Source organism: Xyrauchen texanus, chromosome 10, assembly GCF_025860055.1.
Source record: "Xyrauchen texanus isolate HMW12.3.18 chromosome 10, RBS_HiC_50CHRs, whole genome shotgun sequence".
NCBI lineage: Eukaryota > Metazoa > Chordata > Actinopteri > Cypriniformes > Catostomidae > Xyrauchen > Xyrauchen texanus.
The window spans coordinates 45,224,232-45,239,130 of record NC_068285.1 but is presented as its reverse complement, the minus strand read 5'-3'; the positions used below and the strand labels follow the sequence as shown (position 1 = coordinate 45,239,130).

Sequence of the window (14,899 nt, the reverse complement as noted above, 5' to 3'; positions counted from 1 at the left end):
CAAAAACAGTTTTGAGATTTAAGTGTTCTTAAATTGTCATTGTTCGAACCCCTCGGGTCCGTAAGATCATTAAACACAAGCAGATAATATCATGCCTAAAGAGCATGAGCTTTACGAAACAGCATGATAGAATATTTCAATAATGAACGGTTATGCGTTTCCTGTTTAAACACCAGCTTCCTGTTAAAACATTTGATGTTTTATAAAAATGTAAAAAGTGTTCTGTAAATGCCGAGGTTGAATTAGGGCCACCTGACTGTCATTTGATTGAGTTTGAGTGATTGACAGCTGCGCGGCATTCAATCAAAATCCATTGAAATCCACTGCGTTAGTATGTGACCAACACAATAAGCATGTCAGCATGCACTATGGCAACAGTAACATGACTTTGAGTGCGTTTACATGCACATTCTTACACCGGGTTTCTTGTGTTGTCTGACATTTTGAATGAACTGATGTCAGCATATTGGTGTGCATGTAAATGCGATCCCTATTATTACAGGAATAAAAATAATATGTCAGCAATCTCTGTTGTGACACATTAGCCAACTGATCTCATTCAACACGGCATCAACCATACAGGGCAGTGGACCCTTGTAAGTAAACAAAGAAAAATATAAGGTAGTTTTAACAAAGAATAACTACAAATATTTGATAACCCTTGTTTCCGAGTGAGATTTCATAAAAAAAAAAAAAAAAAAGTTCTCATCTTTCAAAATCTTTAATTATATATAGTAATGCATGGCTGAATAATGAATAAGCAGATGAAAAGAAAACGATTGAGTGTATTCCTTATGTTCAGCGTATGATTTACAGCTTTAAAAGCGTGAGAATTTGAAGACCCATGAGGGAGTTCATAGACATTCATGAGCTGTTTCATTGAACTTCAAATACATGCTGCTCCAGCAAACACAAAGCACGTTCTCTCTGAATCTTTACAATTATTATTATTTTGAATAAAAACACAAGATATGGTGAAATAACATTCCTGCTCTGTAAACTAGCTGTTGTGAGGTACACAAAATGAGAACACAAAGACAAATACTGCATATGCTCTAGTTTGTTATTCTTTCTTTTCCACATTCAGATGAGCCCAGTATCTCTTTTCTTCTGATATGTTCAAACGGACATGTGATGAAGCTCAAGACAAAATGAAGAGGCGAGAATTTGTGTGTGTGTTTGAGGAATAGTTCACCTAATAGTGACAATTCTGTCATCATTTACTCATGTTTGTGACATTATGACATTCTTTCTTCTGATGAGGTTTCATATGGTATGATGTGGTCTCTAGTGTGTTTGATGAGGTTTAATGGGGTCTGATGTGGTCTCGAGACGGTCTGATAAGGTCTAATGTGGGCTGATGAGGTCTAATGGGTTCTCGTGTGGTCTTAAGGGGGGTCTGATGAGGTTTAATATGGTCTAATGTGGTGTCTAGTGTGTCTGACGAGGTTTAATGGGGTCTGATGTGGTCTTGAGATGGTCTGATAAGGTCCAATGTGGGCTGATGAGGTCTAATGGGTTCCCGTGTGGTCTTAAGGGGGTCTGATGAGGTTTAATATGGTCTAATGTGGTCTTTAGGTGGTCTGATATGGTCTCTAGTGTGTCTGATGTGGTCTTGAGACGGTCTGATAATGTCCAATGTGGGCTGATGAGGTCTAATGGGTTCTTGTGTGGTCTTAAGCGGGTCTAATGAGGTTTAATATGGTCTAATATGGTCTTTAGGTGGTCTGATGTAGTATCTAGTGTGTTTGATGAGGTGTAATGGGGTCTGATGTGGTCTTGAGACAGTCTGGTAAGGTCCAAAGTGGGCTGATGAGGTCTATGTGGTCTTAAGGGGGTCTGATGAGGTTTAATATGGTCTAATGTGGTCTTTAGGTGGTCTGATGTGGTCTCTAGTGTGTCTGATGAGGTTTAATGGGGTCTGATGTGGTCTTGAGACGGTCTGATAAGGTCCAATGTGGGTTGATGAGGTCTAATGGGTTCTCGTGTGGTCTTAAGGGGGTTTAATGTGGGCTGATATTGTCTGATGTGGTCTAATTTGTTCTCATGCAGGCTCTTGGGGGTTTGATGTGAAAGAATGTGGTCTAACAGGAGGGCGTGTAATGGGGTCTGATGAGATTTGATGAGGTCTTGCGGGGGTCTGATTAGGTTTAGTGTGGGCTGATGTTGTCTGATAAGGTTTATGTTGTCTGATGGGGTCTAGAGTGGTCATGATAAGGTCTAATGTGTTCTGATGTGGTCTGGTGTGATCTCAAGGGGGTATGATGAGGTTTTATGTGGTCTTGAAGGGGTCTGGTGAGGTACAGTGTGGTCTCAAGGAGGTCTGATAAGGTTTAATGGGATCTGATGATGCCTAATGGGTTATGGTGTTGTCTCAAGGGGGTCTGATGAGGCTTAATGTGGGCTGATGTTGTATGATGAGGTCTGATGTAGTCTCAAGGGGGTATGATGAGGTTTGATGAAGTCTACTGTGGTCTAATACATTTGAAATGACATGAGGGCGTGTAAATGATAACAGAAGTTCATTTTTGCATGAACTAACCTTTCAGTTTATCCATAAAGTGAACGACTAAACAAAGAGGAAAACTTGAGAGACCTTTTGAGGGTATGTTGAAGTGCTTGGGTGTCCCTGTCTGACATGAAAATAAATGATTACAGTTCAGTTCAAAGTTAGACATTAGACAATTTCACAGAATTATCCATTCATAAAAGGCAAAAGAAAATATAAGGACAACAATTTATGAAAAATAGCATGACAGTAGCATCTGTCTCTTGTTACTCTCAAGAGATCAGTTTAAGTGCAATGAGAGGTTAAAAAGTAAAACGTCTGGATGCAGACAAACTGCTTTACAAGCGGACACACACCGGGCAGCTGATTTTTCATGTAAAGATGCTTAGCATTGGATTTGATCATAAATCAGCCAAAGATGGTATTCCAGAGACACTTGTGTTTCAGTAAGAGGTATATTTTACAAACTCATGATCAGTCTACAAGAACTGAACTAACTGATCTGAGCTGAAGGCTGTTATATCACCCTGTCTGAGAATAAAAGTCCCTATATGTTCCACTTCAATCAAATAAAAACATGTCTCTGTTCAGAAAACAAGGTTCCCTAAAAAGTGAACACAGAGATTAATGTACAATCTGCACAGTCAACAGTATTGAATTGCAATGTCCTGCTGATTTACAGCAAAAAACAAACAAAAAAACACTTATGTAAAGAAGTTTGATGATTCTGGTCACATGACCCTGAATCGATGTGCGTTTAGAGTGAACCGGACTCGACCGTTCTTAGACACTAGCTAAACTAAGACTTACTACATCTACCGCGCTGGAATGATCTTATAACAGCCGAATATGACGCCGTTTTCACCAAAACTGGACAAACACTTTCACTGCTTCATTTTTCTCTATTAAATGGTTAGTTCACTCAAAAATGAGAATTTTGTCATAATTTCCTCACCCTCCTGTCCTTCCACATCCATACAACTTTCCTTCTACCGTAGAGCACAAAAGGAGATGTTTAGCAGAGTGATCATATGGGCTACTTTTATAGAGCTTTTATTGTGTTTTTGAGTCCTTCCTGTAACTTGACAGCCCCAGTCCCCATTCACTTTCATTGTATAGAAAAATCATCTCCTTTTGTGTTAAACACAAGAAATGAAGTCATGCAGGTTTAGAACAACATGAGGGTGAATAATGAATTTTATATTATTATTATTTGTGGGGCGCCTTGAATCTGTTAAACTGTAAAATAATTGAATTCTTCCTGTAATGGTCATTTGGCGTTTGGATTTGTTGCTTTAATAGAAAGTTCATTATATATTTGTAACATTTGTTTTAATAGTAAAACTAGTAAGTGACTGGTTATAACCTTATCCTAAAACTCTTCCATATGAAGACCTGAAGTCATGATTATTGACAGCAGTTCTAGCGGTCTGAGTGTGTCCATGTAGACTTATTTTGCTTATCAAATGAACATATTTCTTTAAAAATTGCGGAATGAAACAGATTAAATATAAAAACAAGAGTATAATATTAGACTTCCTTACTGTCTATAGGCAAGAACTTACTATATAAGCATATTTTAAAAGACATAAGCTCATTTTTAAACTGGATGTATCGCATCAAATGATCATATTAAAGACGATGTAAAAAGCACCACCAAATGTATCAATTGAAACAGAGATATGACCATATCATGATATGTACAATGTATGCATTAGCTTTAATAAGAGAGAGAAAATCAGTTAATGAGTGAATCTCACGAAAACCTGTATAGGTCATATTTCACCCCCCAAAAAAAAATCAATAATATTTTGAGCTCTCTTTAGTGAAAATAATGTCACAATGCCAATAGCAAAAGAAATCTTAGTAGAACTAAAACAGGTGTTTAATGTTCTTTATGCAAAATTATATATGCAACATAATTCGTTTTTTTCTTTCAATTTTGGCATTAAATGTACCTTAGACATGTTTTGGTGAGATTCACTCTAATAAAGTAAGAGCTTATCATGCAAATGAAGAAATCCATACAGGAGACCTGAGGAGCTTCACATGTGTCACAGGTGTTGACGCAGTAGAACTTGATTCTTCAATCATGTTTTTTGATTATACACCAGCTGGTCCTTTAGGCCAATATCTGTTCTTAAAGCAGGAAACGGGGCGGAAAAAATCAAGCAGAAATCAAACACGCTGGAGAGGTCCACCTCCAGTTCACCTGCACTGTGCAAAGGAACATCTGATAGTCTGAGGTTCCGCCCGATTCTAGGGTTCCTCACTGGAGGAACCGGCCCCAGATCCATCTGTGGGCTCCAGGGAGGGGGCCGAGGGTTTGAGCTCTGTGGAGCCGCTGCCGGTCTTACCCGAGCCGTTCCGCTCTGAGGAGTTTTGCCCGTCCTGACCCTCAGAGTTCTCCAGCATCTCCTGGATCAGAGGAGGCATGGATCCAGGGATCTCCATCTTCAGAGTGATCACACGCTCGGCACCTGCAGGAAAAAGAGTCACTCTGTGTGACTGAGAGTCATTCATTCAGCTGTTGTGTCATTTGCGTCCCCATGACTTACTACTGATTCAATTATACTGAGCACATTATTTGATCGATTCTTTGATTCCACCCTCTTTACCTCATACATTTAAGTTATTAAATATGTAAATATTTAATATTTAAAAAATTACACTATTTATATGTCATTTGAATATACTTTATGACATGCAATAAAAAAAAAAGCTTGGTAGATTTTCTCAGAAAAGTCTGTATTTGTCTTTGTCTCATAACTGTGTTATGCTGTGATATTTCCCCCTTTTGAAAGTAACGGTACTGACATCATATTTGGGGGAGTGACATAAAATATAAATAAATACAAATAAATAAACAAAACAAGGTTTTTTATAATAATGTAAATAGAGATATGCCTCTATTTGAGTCTTTATTTGTATTTCTGTTATGAAAAAAATATTTTTATATATTTTTTTCTCCCCAATATGTAACGTCCAATTCCCAAATGCACTCTAAGTCCTCGTGGTGGTGTAGTGACTGGCCTCAATCCAGGTGGTGGAGGACGGATCAGAGTTGCCTCTGATCCGTCTGAAACCATCAATCCGCGTATCTTATAACATGACTTGTTGAGCATGTTACCACAGAGACCTAGCGCGTGTGGAGGCTTCACGCTATTCTCCGCGGCATCCACGCACAACTCACCACACGCCCCACCGAGAGTGAGAACCACATTATAGCGACCATGAGAGGGTTATCCCATGTGACTATCCTCCCTAACAACCGGCCAATTCGGTTTCTTAGGAGACCTGACTGGAGTCACTCAGCACGCCCTGGATTCAAACTCACAACTCCAGGTGTGGTAGTCAGCGTCTTTACTTGCTGAGTTACCCAGACCCCCCATAGTTATCATAAAGCATTTTGTTCTCGACAAAGCACAAGAATTATATCAATATCAAGAATGAAGTGTAGTGCATTAATCTTTGCTATTTAAGAATGTTATTTAAAATTTTTACACTGATCATCAACCCCGTAACAAGCCCAAAACGTTTTGAATTTAACAGGGTGTGAATTGTCATGGGTTATTAATAAATGATAATATAAAAATGTTGTTACCTATTTAAAATAATAAGTATATGAATTCCAAACTTACGGTGACAGGGTTAAAATAAAGCAAAGGTTCGGCTCAGGTTAGGTAATGATACATACTATAACTATTGGTACTTTACAAGTCTGTAAACACATATTTAAAGAAATAACATGTTATTTTGCACAGATATTTGATGATATCAGCTAAGACATGTTTGCACGAACCATCAATCCAGTAACGTTCAACCTGAAACATCTAAATTTAACAGAACCGGCACAAAGCACACAATTATAATGATGATAAATGGTTATGATAAACCAGAATCATTACCTATGCAAATAATGAGTGTAAAATTCCAAGCTTACTGTGACGGGGTTGAAATGATGCAATACTTTAGGGCAGGGCTGGATTAAGGTCAACACAGGCCCCTATGCTTGGAGGTTTCAATTTCTGTTCTGGTCTCTCACTGTTACCTACTATGTGCACTGCATTCTGATTGGCATGATCTTGTCAGTGTGCTAAAGATGTGCACCAATCAGAATTAAACATCCTAATTTGTGAGTAAAAAACGAAATAAAACTGCAGCTTACAAATAAGAGAATAAATTGCAGCTAGCAGCTCATGCTAATATCATGATTTTATAGTGGCCCTACCGAAAGGCTCCGATGCATAATATCAACATAAATAAACTGACATTAGGCCAGTCAGCATATAGTAATGATAAATTACTGTTGATACCACATATTAAGGTTTAGGGGTCATAGTTTATGAATCAGCCATTGACAAACCCATATTGGTTGACCAATAATAATAATATTTGCAGGGGGTACAGTGTGAATGACCCAATCAGAATGATGAAATAAGCTCCTAGAGTCATTGTTCATTCTGACCTTTAGCACTGATACTGCGCAGGTCTGTGATTTTCATGAGGGTTTTGGGGAACATGTGTGGTTTGCTGGGTCGCCGCTTTCTCACGTAGATCTTCAGTGCCTCTAACAGGGGCTCCTGCAGCTGGTCCACTTTTGAGGGCTCTTCTAGATCTTGACGATCTACAGAGAGAGAGAAAAAGAGAGGCAGCATATGATCAGAGACATAATCAATTTATAAGATATCCAAAGAATTCTGCCCTCAGAGTGCGGCTGAACGGAATATGAACCCTATGTAATAATGATGCAGTGACTCTCGCGACCACACGGGGGCAGTGTTTGTATACAAATCATCCGTGAAGTCACAGGCTGTGTCCACAATGGAATACCAGCATACTGCTTACTGCAAACATATACTGTATACTACCCATGAAACATCACTCAGTTAGAAAGTGATACACTTTTCAGTAGTGTGCTACATTGCTGTCCCATGTCTTTACTTACCATTGTACCACAGTCCAGTTATCATCTCAGACATAAAGTTATAAAATAATATAGTTATTTTGCATTTTGTGTATTTTCTTAAAAATGTAATGTTTGCAAATGCCTTCAATTTTGCCAGTCAAAATAAAATAATGAGTGAAGAAAGATGTTTCCACGCTGTCATATCAACTAATAAAATCTCAATGAAAAATGGCTTTAAGGTCACTATTCTTTTACAGTCAGAAGTGTGTTTGTTGAGTGTGAAAGTGTTGTCCACCTCCAGAGATGAGACAAATGGCGGACAGCAGTCCCGTCTCCGTATCGTCCATCTCGATGGGTAGGAGCTGGTTGGCGAAGGTGAACACCAGATCCGTGAGCGGACCGAAGCCGGCATTGTGCATCTGTGTGCGGTTTAGCGTAAGACCGTCGGAGAACGTCATCGTGTCCTGGTCAGGGGTGTAACGTGTACAGATACGCAGGATCTACACACACACACACACACACACACACACACACACACAAAGTAAGCATCACATTTCTGGACCAAAGGATCAATTAATTCAGAGCAACTACTTCAAATCAGTTTCACCTTTCTGTCTAACACAAAGACCAAATGATTAGGACAAAACTGACCGCAGATCAGCATTCTGAGATGCAAATAGCTGCATGTGACAAGTTTGTACACCAGCTCATTATTTTTTATTATTACTATTAACACATTTTAGAATAATAGTCAAGTCATCAAACAGGGTCGAATTGGCTATCGGGAGTGGCGGGACTTTTCACGTTGGGGCCGTTTGCAGGCCAATGCATATTATGAAAAATAAAAATAGTCAATTACATAAAAAAATCCCCTTTAAAATATCATATTGTTGTTTTACAAATTATTTCACACTACCAGATGTGTCGTCATATAAAGATGTTGGATTGAAGAACGATAACACCGTACATGTTCTGCTAAAAAAGCTGGATGCAGTGCGTCTAGGGAAAAACGTGGGTGTCTCGTGATGCACTTTTAGCATTTGCTGTTCTTTGTAACTTGTCACAGTTTTTAAAAAATGGCGCTCCTCCACAAAAAACTAAATGCGGTGCAATGGTCAAACACATTCCTCTCACACATGTTAACATAGATAACCAACATGGACGGACACATGTGAACTGTGTGAATGGCCCCAAATGGTGGCATGACAGCAACAACATCAAAAATTATAATAATAATTTACTACTATTATTATTAATATAATTATCATTTTATTTTCTAAATTAAATACATTTTAAATTCAGTCAAGAATGTTAAAATGTTTGACTGGTAGTGTACGTGTACAGGTATATGTATAAGAAACAGAAGTGTGAGTTTGTGTACGGTTCTATAGGGTTCATCTGTGGGTTGTGTTTGACAGTGATTGGCGGTACAGTCGTGAAGATGAAACAGAATAAAACATGACTGCTGCCAACAGCAAGCCGCTCTCTCTCTCTCACACACACACACACACACACACACACACACACACACACACACACACACACACACACACACACACACACAACACACACACATGTTGGTGCAGCTATCCTTATGAGAAATCTACATAGACATAATGATTTTTATACTGTATGAACTATAGATTGTATCCCCTAACCCTCTCAAAAAAACTTTCTGCATTTTGAAAAAACATAGTTTAGTATGTTTTTTAAGCAATTTAATTTATGGGGACACTAGAAATGTCCTCATTACCCACATTTATAGCATAATACCCTTGTAATTACCAGTTTGTAACCTAAAAAAATTTCCTCTTAAACCACTTAAACCTAAAAGTTTTTTAGGGCTGTCAATTAATTAAAATATTTAGTTAGATGAATTACATGACATGCTCATTAATCAAACTAATCGCTAATCGTTTGTTGAGCAACTTGAGCAAGGCACCCAAATAAAGATAATTCAATATAAATAATACGTAATAAATGTATATATAGATATATGTAAAATTATATATATATATATATATATATATATATATATATATATATATATATATATATTTGAAATGTGTTGCATTATTCAGAGCCGAGTGGTTGAGCGGAGGACTCGGCTGGGCTCCCCCCCTCGGGTGCTATAGCCCAGTCGCAGGCCGACGCGGAGCTGGCATTGGGCTGGAGTGGAATTCTCCGCTCTCCCCCGAACCCTCGCGGCCCGATGATTGGTTACTGGGGCCAGAGCACCGCTCACAGCTACGCTCCGCCCACGTTCCTTTCTTCTCGGAGGTGCATGAGGAGCTCATGTGATCGGTTCGCGGTCTCCTCAGCTCTCACTACTCTTGACGGTGGGGCGGCCAGGGGGTACTTGGCAATTCCCCAGGTGGATCAGGCGGTCGCAGTGCACTTGTGGCTTAAGTTGTCGCTGGTGGCAAAGGCCTATGGTGCTGCTGGACAGGCTGCTTCCGCCCTGCATGCCATGGCTCTCCTGCAGGTGCACCAAGCCAAGGCACTCAAAGAACTGCACAAGGGTAGTCCTGACCCGGGATTGATGCAGGAGCTGCGCTCGGCGACTGATGTCACACTCCGGGCAACGCGGTCTCTCGGGCGGGCAATTTCCACCCTGGTGAGTCAAGGGAGGCTGACAAGGTTTGATTCCTTCAATCTTCCAGGTTGGCCTATTCGGCGACACAATCGTAGACTTTGCCCGGCAGTTTTCGACGGTGAGCAAGCAGACGGAGGCCATTCAACATATCTTGCCCTGTTGTGGCTCAAGGTCTCACACCCCGTCTGCTCGTCGCCACAGGCGTCCCCCTGCGGAGACAACACCAGCTCCGCTGCAGCCCTCCCCAGCTGGCCGGACCCAGCGTGGAGCCACCCGCAGGAAACAGATGACACCCGTCTCACGTCTGACTGCCAAGAACCCAAGGAAGGCTTCGAAGCGCCCCTGAGACGGGCAGTCCAGGATGTCGGGAACCTGCGACATGGAAGTTGGTAATCAGACCACTCCTTCCCCTGGTGGATGGCCGGGTAGAGAATCATTACTTCCTGGGCCATACAGTCGGTGTCCATGGCCGTCGTTTTCATAACAGCCGGGCAACGTTTCCTTTCGGCAGGTACGTGCCTTGGAGTCTGTGTCACAATCCCGCACCTGATGTTGCGGTCTCGAAAGGTTGCGAGGACGATGCTCCTCCTCCCCCATGGACTAGGCAAGACCACGAGTGGCACCTCAGGCTCTGCCACGTCACGAGGCTCCACCCGCCGGTACATCACAAGCGACTGTTCCTTCGGTCTCCCTCGCTCGGAGCTTGGGGGTGTGGCTAGTGCTCCCCAACCCGTTGCGGTGGCTGATCAGGACCGTCCGTGTCCACGAAACACATTTCGGTCAGTCGTGGCGTTTTGCATAGGGACCCCTAATGTCACTTCATCAACACAACGTCGAGTGACAGAAGGGAACGCCTTGGTTACTGTTGTAACCTCTATTCCCTGATGGAGGGAACGAGACAACACTCCTGCCACAACACTGAACTACCCGCTGAAACAGCTGGGACCTTGTCTCGGCTCCCGAAACTGAATTAGGGGTTGCATTCCAGCTGTTTTTATACACGTACTTCCGGGGGAGTGGCATGCAAATTCCCACTGGCCTTTTCTCAAAGATCAGAGGTGTTTGGGGCTCCCAAGAGCGCCCCCTAGTGTCACTTCATCGACATAATGTCTCGTTCCCTCCATCAGGGAGCGGAGGTTACAGGTACAACCCAGACGATTAGACAATACAAAAAGTGACTTTAGAAGTCAATATATTGTTTTCTTTATTCCCATTTCATTGAACATAAACCTACAGTTCTCACAGGACGTGCTCTTGTGTTCCGTCTGCATTATTTTCTGCACCTACATCTCTGTGAAATCAGAACACTTCTGCTCCAGTTTCCAAGTAAGTTGGAAATTCTGACCTTTGGAGTTGAATGGAACATTGAAGCATGATTGTGTGGGTAAGTTGTGGCTATTTTTTAACAATTTATTTAAACTCTCTTTCCCTCTCTCCTCAAGTTTTGTCTGTTCTGCGTCTGTCTCATTACCATGGTAAAGACAACTCCGCTCTCACATAAACAACAAACAAACCAACACAGTGCTGAAGGGGCCATCTCAACCAACATATCCTACATTTACATTTTCCCCTCTAAACATGAAACACAAAGAAGCATGAAAAACAAAACAGTTCACTGAGAAAACAAGTGAATGAATATTTTACACTGTTTTGCAACTGCACATCAGATTATTACAGAGCAGATCTCAATCTATATATTATAATGACTGGCCTACTCTATAATGAGAAACGAATGATCTGAGATCAAATCTTACCTGTTGACCTTTTATAAATTTATTGGCCTAACAGAAAACAACTCAATGGGCCACAGAACGTCTAGGTTACTGTTTTAACCCCCGTTCCCTGATGGAGGGAACGAGACGTTGTGTGGATGTAGTGACACAAGGGGTCTCTCTTGAGAGCCTCGGTTGCCTCTGAACTTGAGAAAAGGCCAATGAAAAATTGGCGAATAGAATTTGCATGTTCCTACCCCAGACATACGGCTGTTCATTCAGGTTTTGCACTGAGGAGCCAAGAATAAGTTTTGGCCGTTACAGCGGTTGGTACAGTGTTGTGGCAAGAGGGACATAACATTTCGTTCCCTCCATCAGACCTTCCCTTTCTGATACTCACTCTACGTTGTGTCGATGTAGTGACACTAGGGGTCCCTATCCAATAACGCCATGACACTGAACTGTGTTACGTGAACTGCTGATGCAGGTGCAAGCAAGGTGTTGCGAGCTGAAGGAGCAGACCGCATCAGGCTGCACGTAACCTTCCCCAACGCCCCATAAGACATCATATACATTTTAGGTTCCCGGCATCCCTGAGGGGGGGAACAAGCGACGTGACAAGCATGGGAGCAGGCCGCGCCAGCAGTGTCTACGTTTTTGACAGCTGGACAAAGAACAACAGGATGCAGGGATCTCCAGACGTGATTTTTAAAGTTTAAACTACTTTTCAATTTGACACAGCATCCTAAAAATGTGCCATTTATGATGCTGAAATCCAGTGAGACCAAAAGTGTCTGTGTGATGCAAATCTACATAGAGTGACAATATAAAATAGCGCAGATGTAACGCAAGAATGCATCCTGTGAGAACTGGACAGATTGACGAATTTAGCAACATGGATTGCTGTTAACTGTAGGCTTGTGTTAAATGATATGGAAATAAAACAATACATTGACTTCTAAAGCCACCTTTTTGTATTGTCTAATCAATGCTTTACTAGTCTGCCACAATAATGCAATGTAATCTGTCTAAATAGTTGAAATGTTATGTAATTTTTTAATTGAATTATCCTTATTTGGAGGCTTTACTCAGCAAGTATTATGCGAATGTGAATATATGTGATTAATTCGATTAACTAATTGAAATGTCATGTAAGTAATTATTTCAAAAATTTGAATCGATCAACAGACCTAGTACTTAATGATTATTGCTAGAAAAAAAAGAAATCAAACAAATCAGGGTTTTATTGAATTCTTGTCCCAAATTTTGGTAACAGGGTTGAAAAAAAAATGCCCACCAAATATTTCTGAAGGTAAAGCACATCCTTTAACTGAACCTTTGTTTAATAAACAGACTTTACATTATTTTGAACTCGAGTCATGGAAAATATCATTTATACCAAGAGTGTTAGGTTGCATCAGTGCGCACACACATGCACGTACCAGTATGTCGAGGCAGGCGGCTTTGAGCAGTGTGATCTGATCGGCCATGGTGAGTCCAGTGAAACCAGGAACTCGTTTGGCAAACTCGACGATTTTAATAATGCACTTAGTGGCCAGTTCACTGAACTTATCCCACAGACCCAGATCCAAACGCACACGGTGATCTGCACTGGAGTTCTGCAGACACACACACAAACACAGAGTTAACACAAAATCTTCTGTCTACACATACAGCATTTCAAAACACATGGCACTTAAAGAAACGTGTACAAAATGATTATAGACACAGCAATTAAGGCCTCTTACTTTTACTTACATTTACTTTTTGTCCAAAGAAGAATGTGTGATGATTAGTGAGATAAATGGCAGCACAATGTCTATACTATTTGCATAATGCTTACAGCACAGTGTACAGTATAAACTGCATACTATTTATAGCAAATAGTTTGCGAATGAGTACACATTATGGAACGATAAACATTTTAAACAGAAGGATGTCAAATGACCTCACCACACGCTGCATGCTTAATTCAGTAAGTGCCTTCCAGTTATCAAAGCAGAAATAAATGTGGTAAAAATTGTAGTTGGCTCATTTGTGACATTGGAAATGGAAGTTGAGTTTATTGCATTGTAGCACACAGTATCTCATGCAGTGTGCTCTGTTGTATCCTGCGCACTTTGGTAAATGTACTCAGTGCATACAATTCAAACACTGCATTCATTGCCTACTGTGCACAGTATACAAAGTGTGGTAGCTTTTCTGAACATATCACTGGACAACAACCTATATCTCGTAATATGCATTCTTTGAATTACTATTGTTCAGTAGTGTGTCATTTTCATATTTGTTTGGCTAAAGGCCTGTTAACACCAAGTCAGTTTTTTCAGTGTGATTGTTTGTTCCTTACAAGCGTTTGAACGGCAGCAATGGATTCCAATAGCGCCATTCACATCGGGTCCGACATATCATCCACCGACAATCTAAAGGAGTTTCTACGGAGAGTGGTCCGCCATTTTCCAGTGTGTTGCAGCTGCTCAATCCAGTGCGTTTGTGGCGCTAATCAACTGGCAAACACCAGCATTAGACGAGCAGCTGACATACCCCCCCCCCAAATAATATATATTTACAAATAAATGGTTGCAGTCAAAACATAAACCCAGTCTGTTTTTGAAAGTTTGCTTATGTTTTGTCTCATTGTACATTATTTGATTTTTATATCATTGTGCCCGTTTTATTCTCTTGGCATTAAATAGGTTCAAACTATTCCTTTGCTTTGCACTAAGCTCATAATAAAAATTCCCATAAAAATACTTTACATGCAATATTTTACTGTAGACAAACAAATGGCAGAACCACACTGCTATTTGTATTACAAGGATAATATAAAAAAACTGTGTCGCTGTCCTTTTCTGTATATGGTGGCCCCCTTTAACATATTGTGGCAGAATTTTGCGGCCCTCTTCAGACAGTCACGGCCCCTTTGGCATAACGCGGAGGCCCGTTTCAGCTTATTGCCGCCCATTTGGCCCTGTTCCGTGGCCGACACACAAAAAAAAACTTGAAAAGTCCCAGTTCTCCCTATGGCCAGTCCACCCCTAGTTGCACACCTAAAATACTTGAAGACTTCAAGAGTGTTTTATGCTTGTTAACCATAAAGGATAACTAGGAAAAAGAAAAAACAGCCCTCAAAAATCATTCTGCAAAACTTTAGAGACACAGAAAGCATCATT

At 40.7% G+C, this 14,899-nt stretch overlaps 1 protein-coding gene across 1 annotated transcript in view; it reads right to left on the bottom strand.

Annotated features, from left to right (window-relative positions):
* Positions 1 to 4,331: 4,331 nt before the first annotated feature.
* LOC127651065 (retinoic acid receptor beta-like) overlaps positions 4,332 to 14,899 on the bottom strand; it is a 126,768-nt gene continuing 116,200 nt past the window's right edge. The window contains exons 5-8 of the mRNA XM_052136771.1: positions 13,169 to 13,345; positions 7,714 to 7,918; positions 6,978 to 7,136; positions 4,332 to 4,989 (exon numbers count right to left, since the gene is read on the bottom strand). Coding sequence (XP_051992731.1) covers positions 4,769 to 4,989; positions 6,978 to 7,136; positions 7,714 to 7,918; positions 13,169 to 13,345 — 762 coding nt within the window. The 3' untranslated portion in view covers positions 4,332 to 4,768. The remainder of the gene's footprint in view (positions 4,990 to 6,977; positions 7,137 to 7,713; positions 7,919 to 13,168; positions 13,346 to 14,899) is intronic.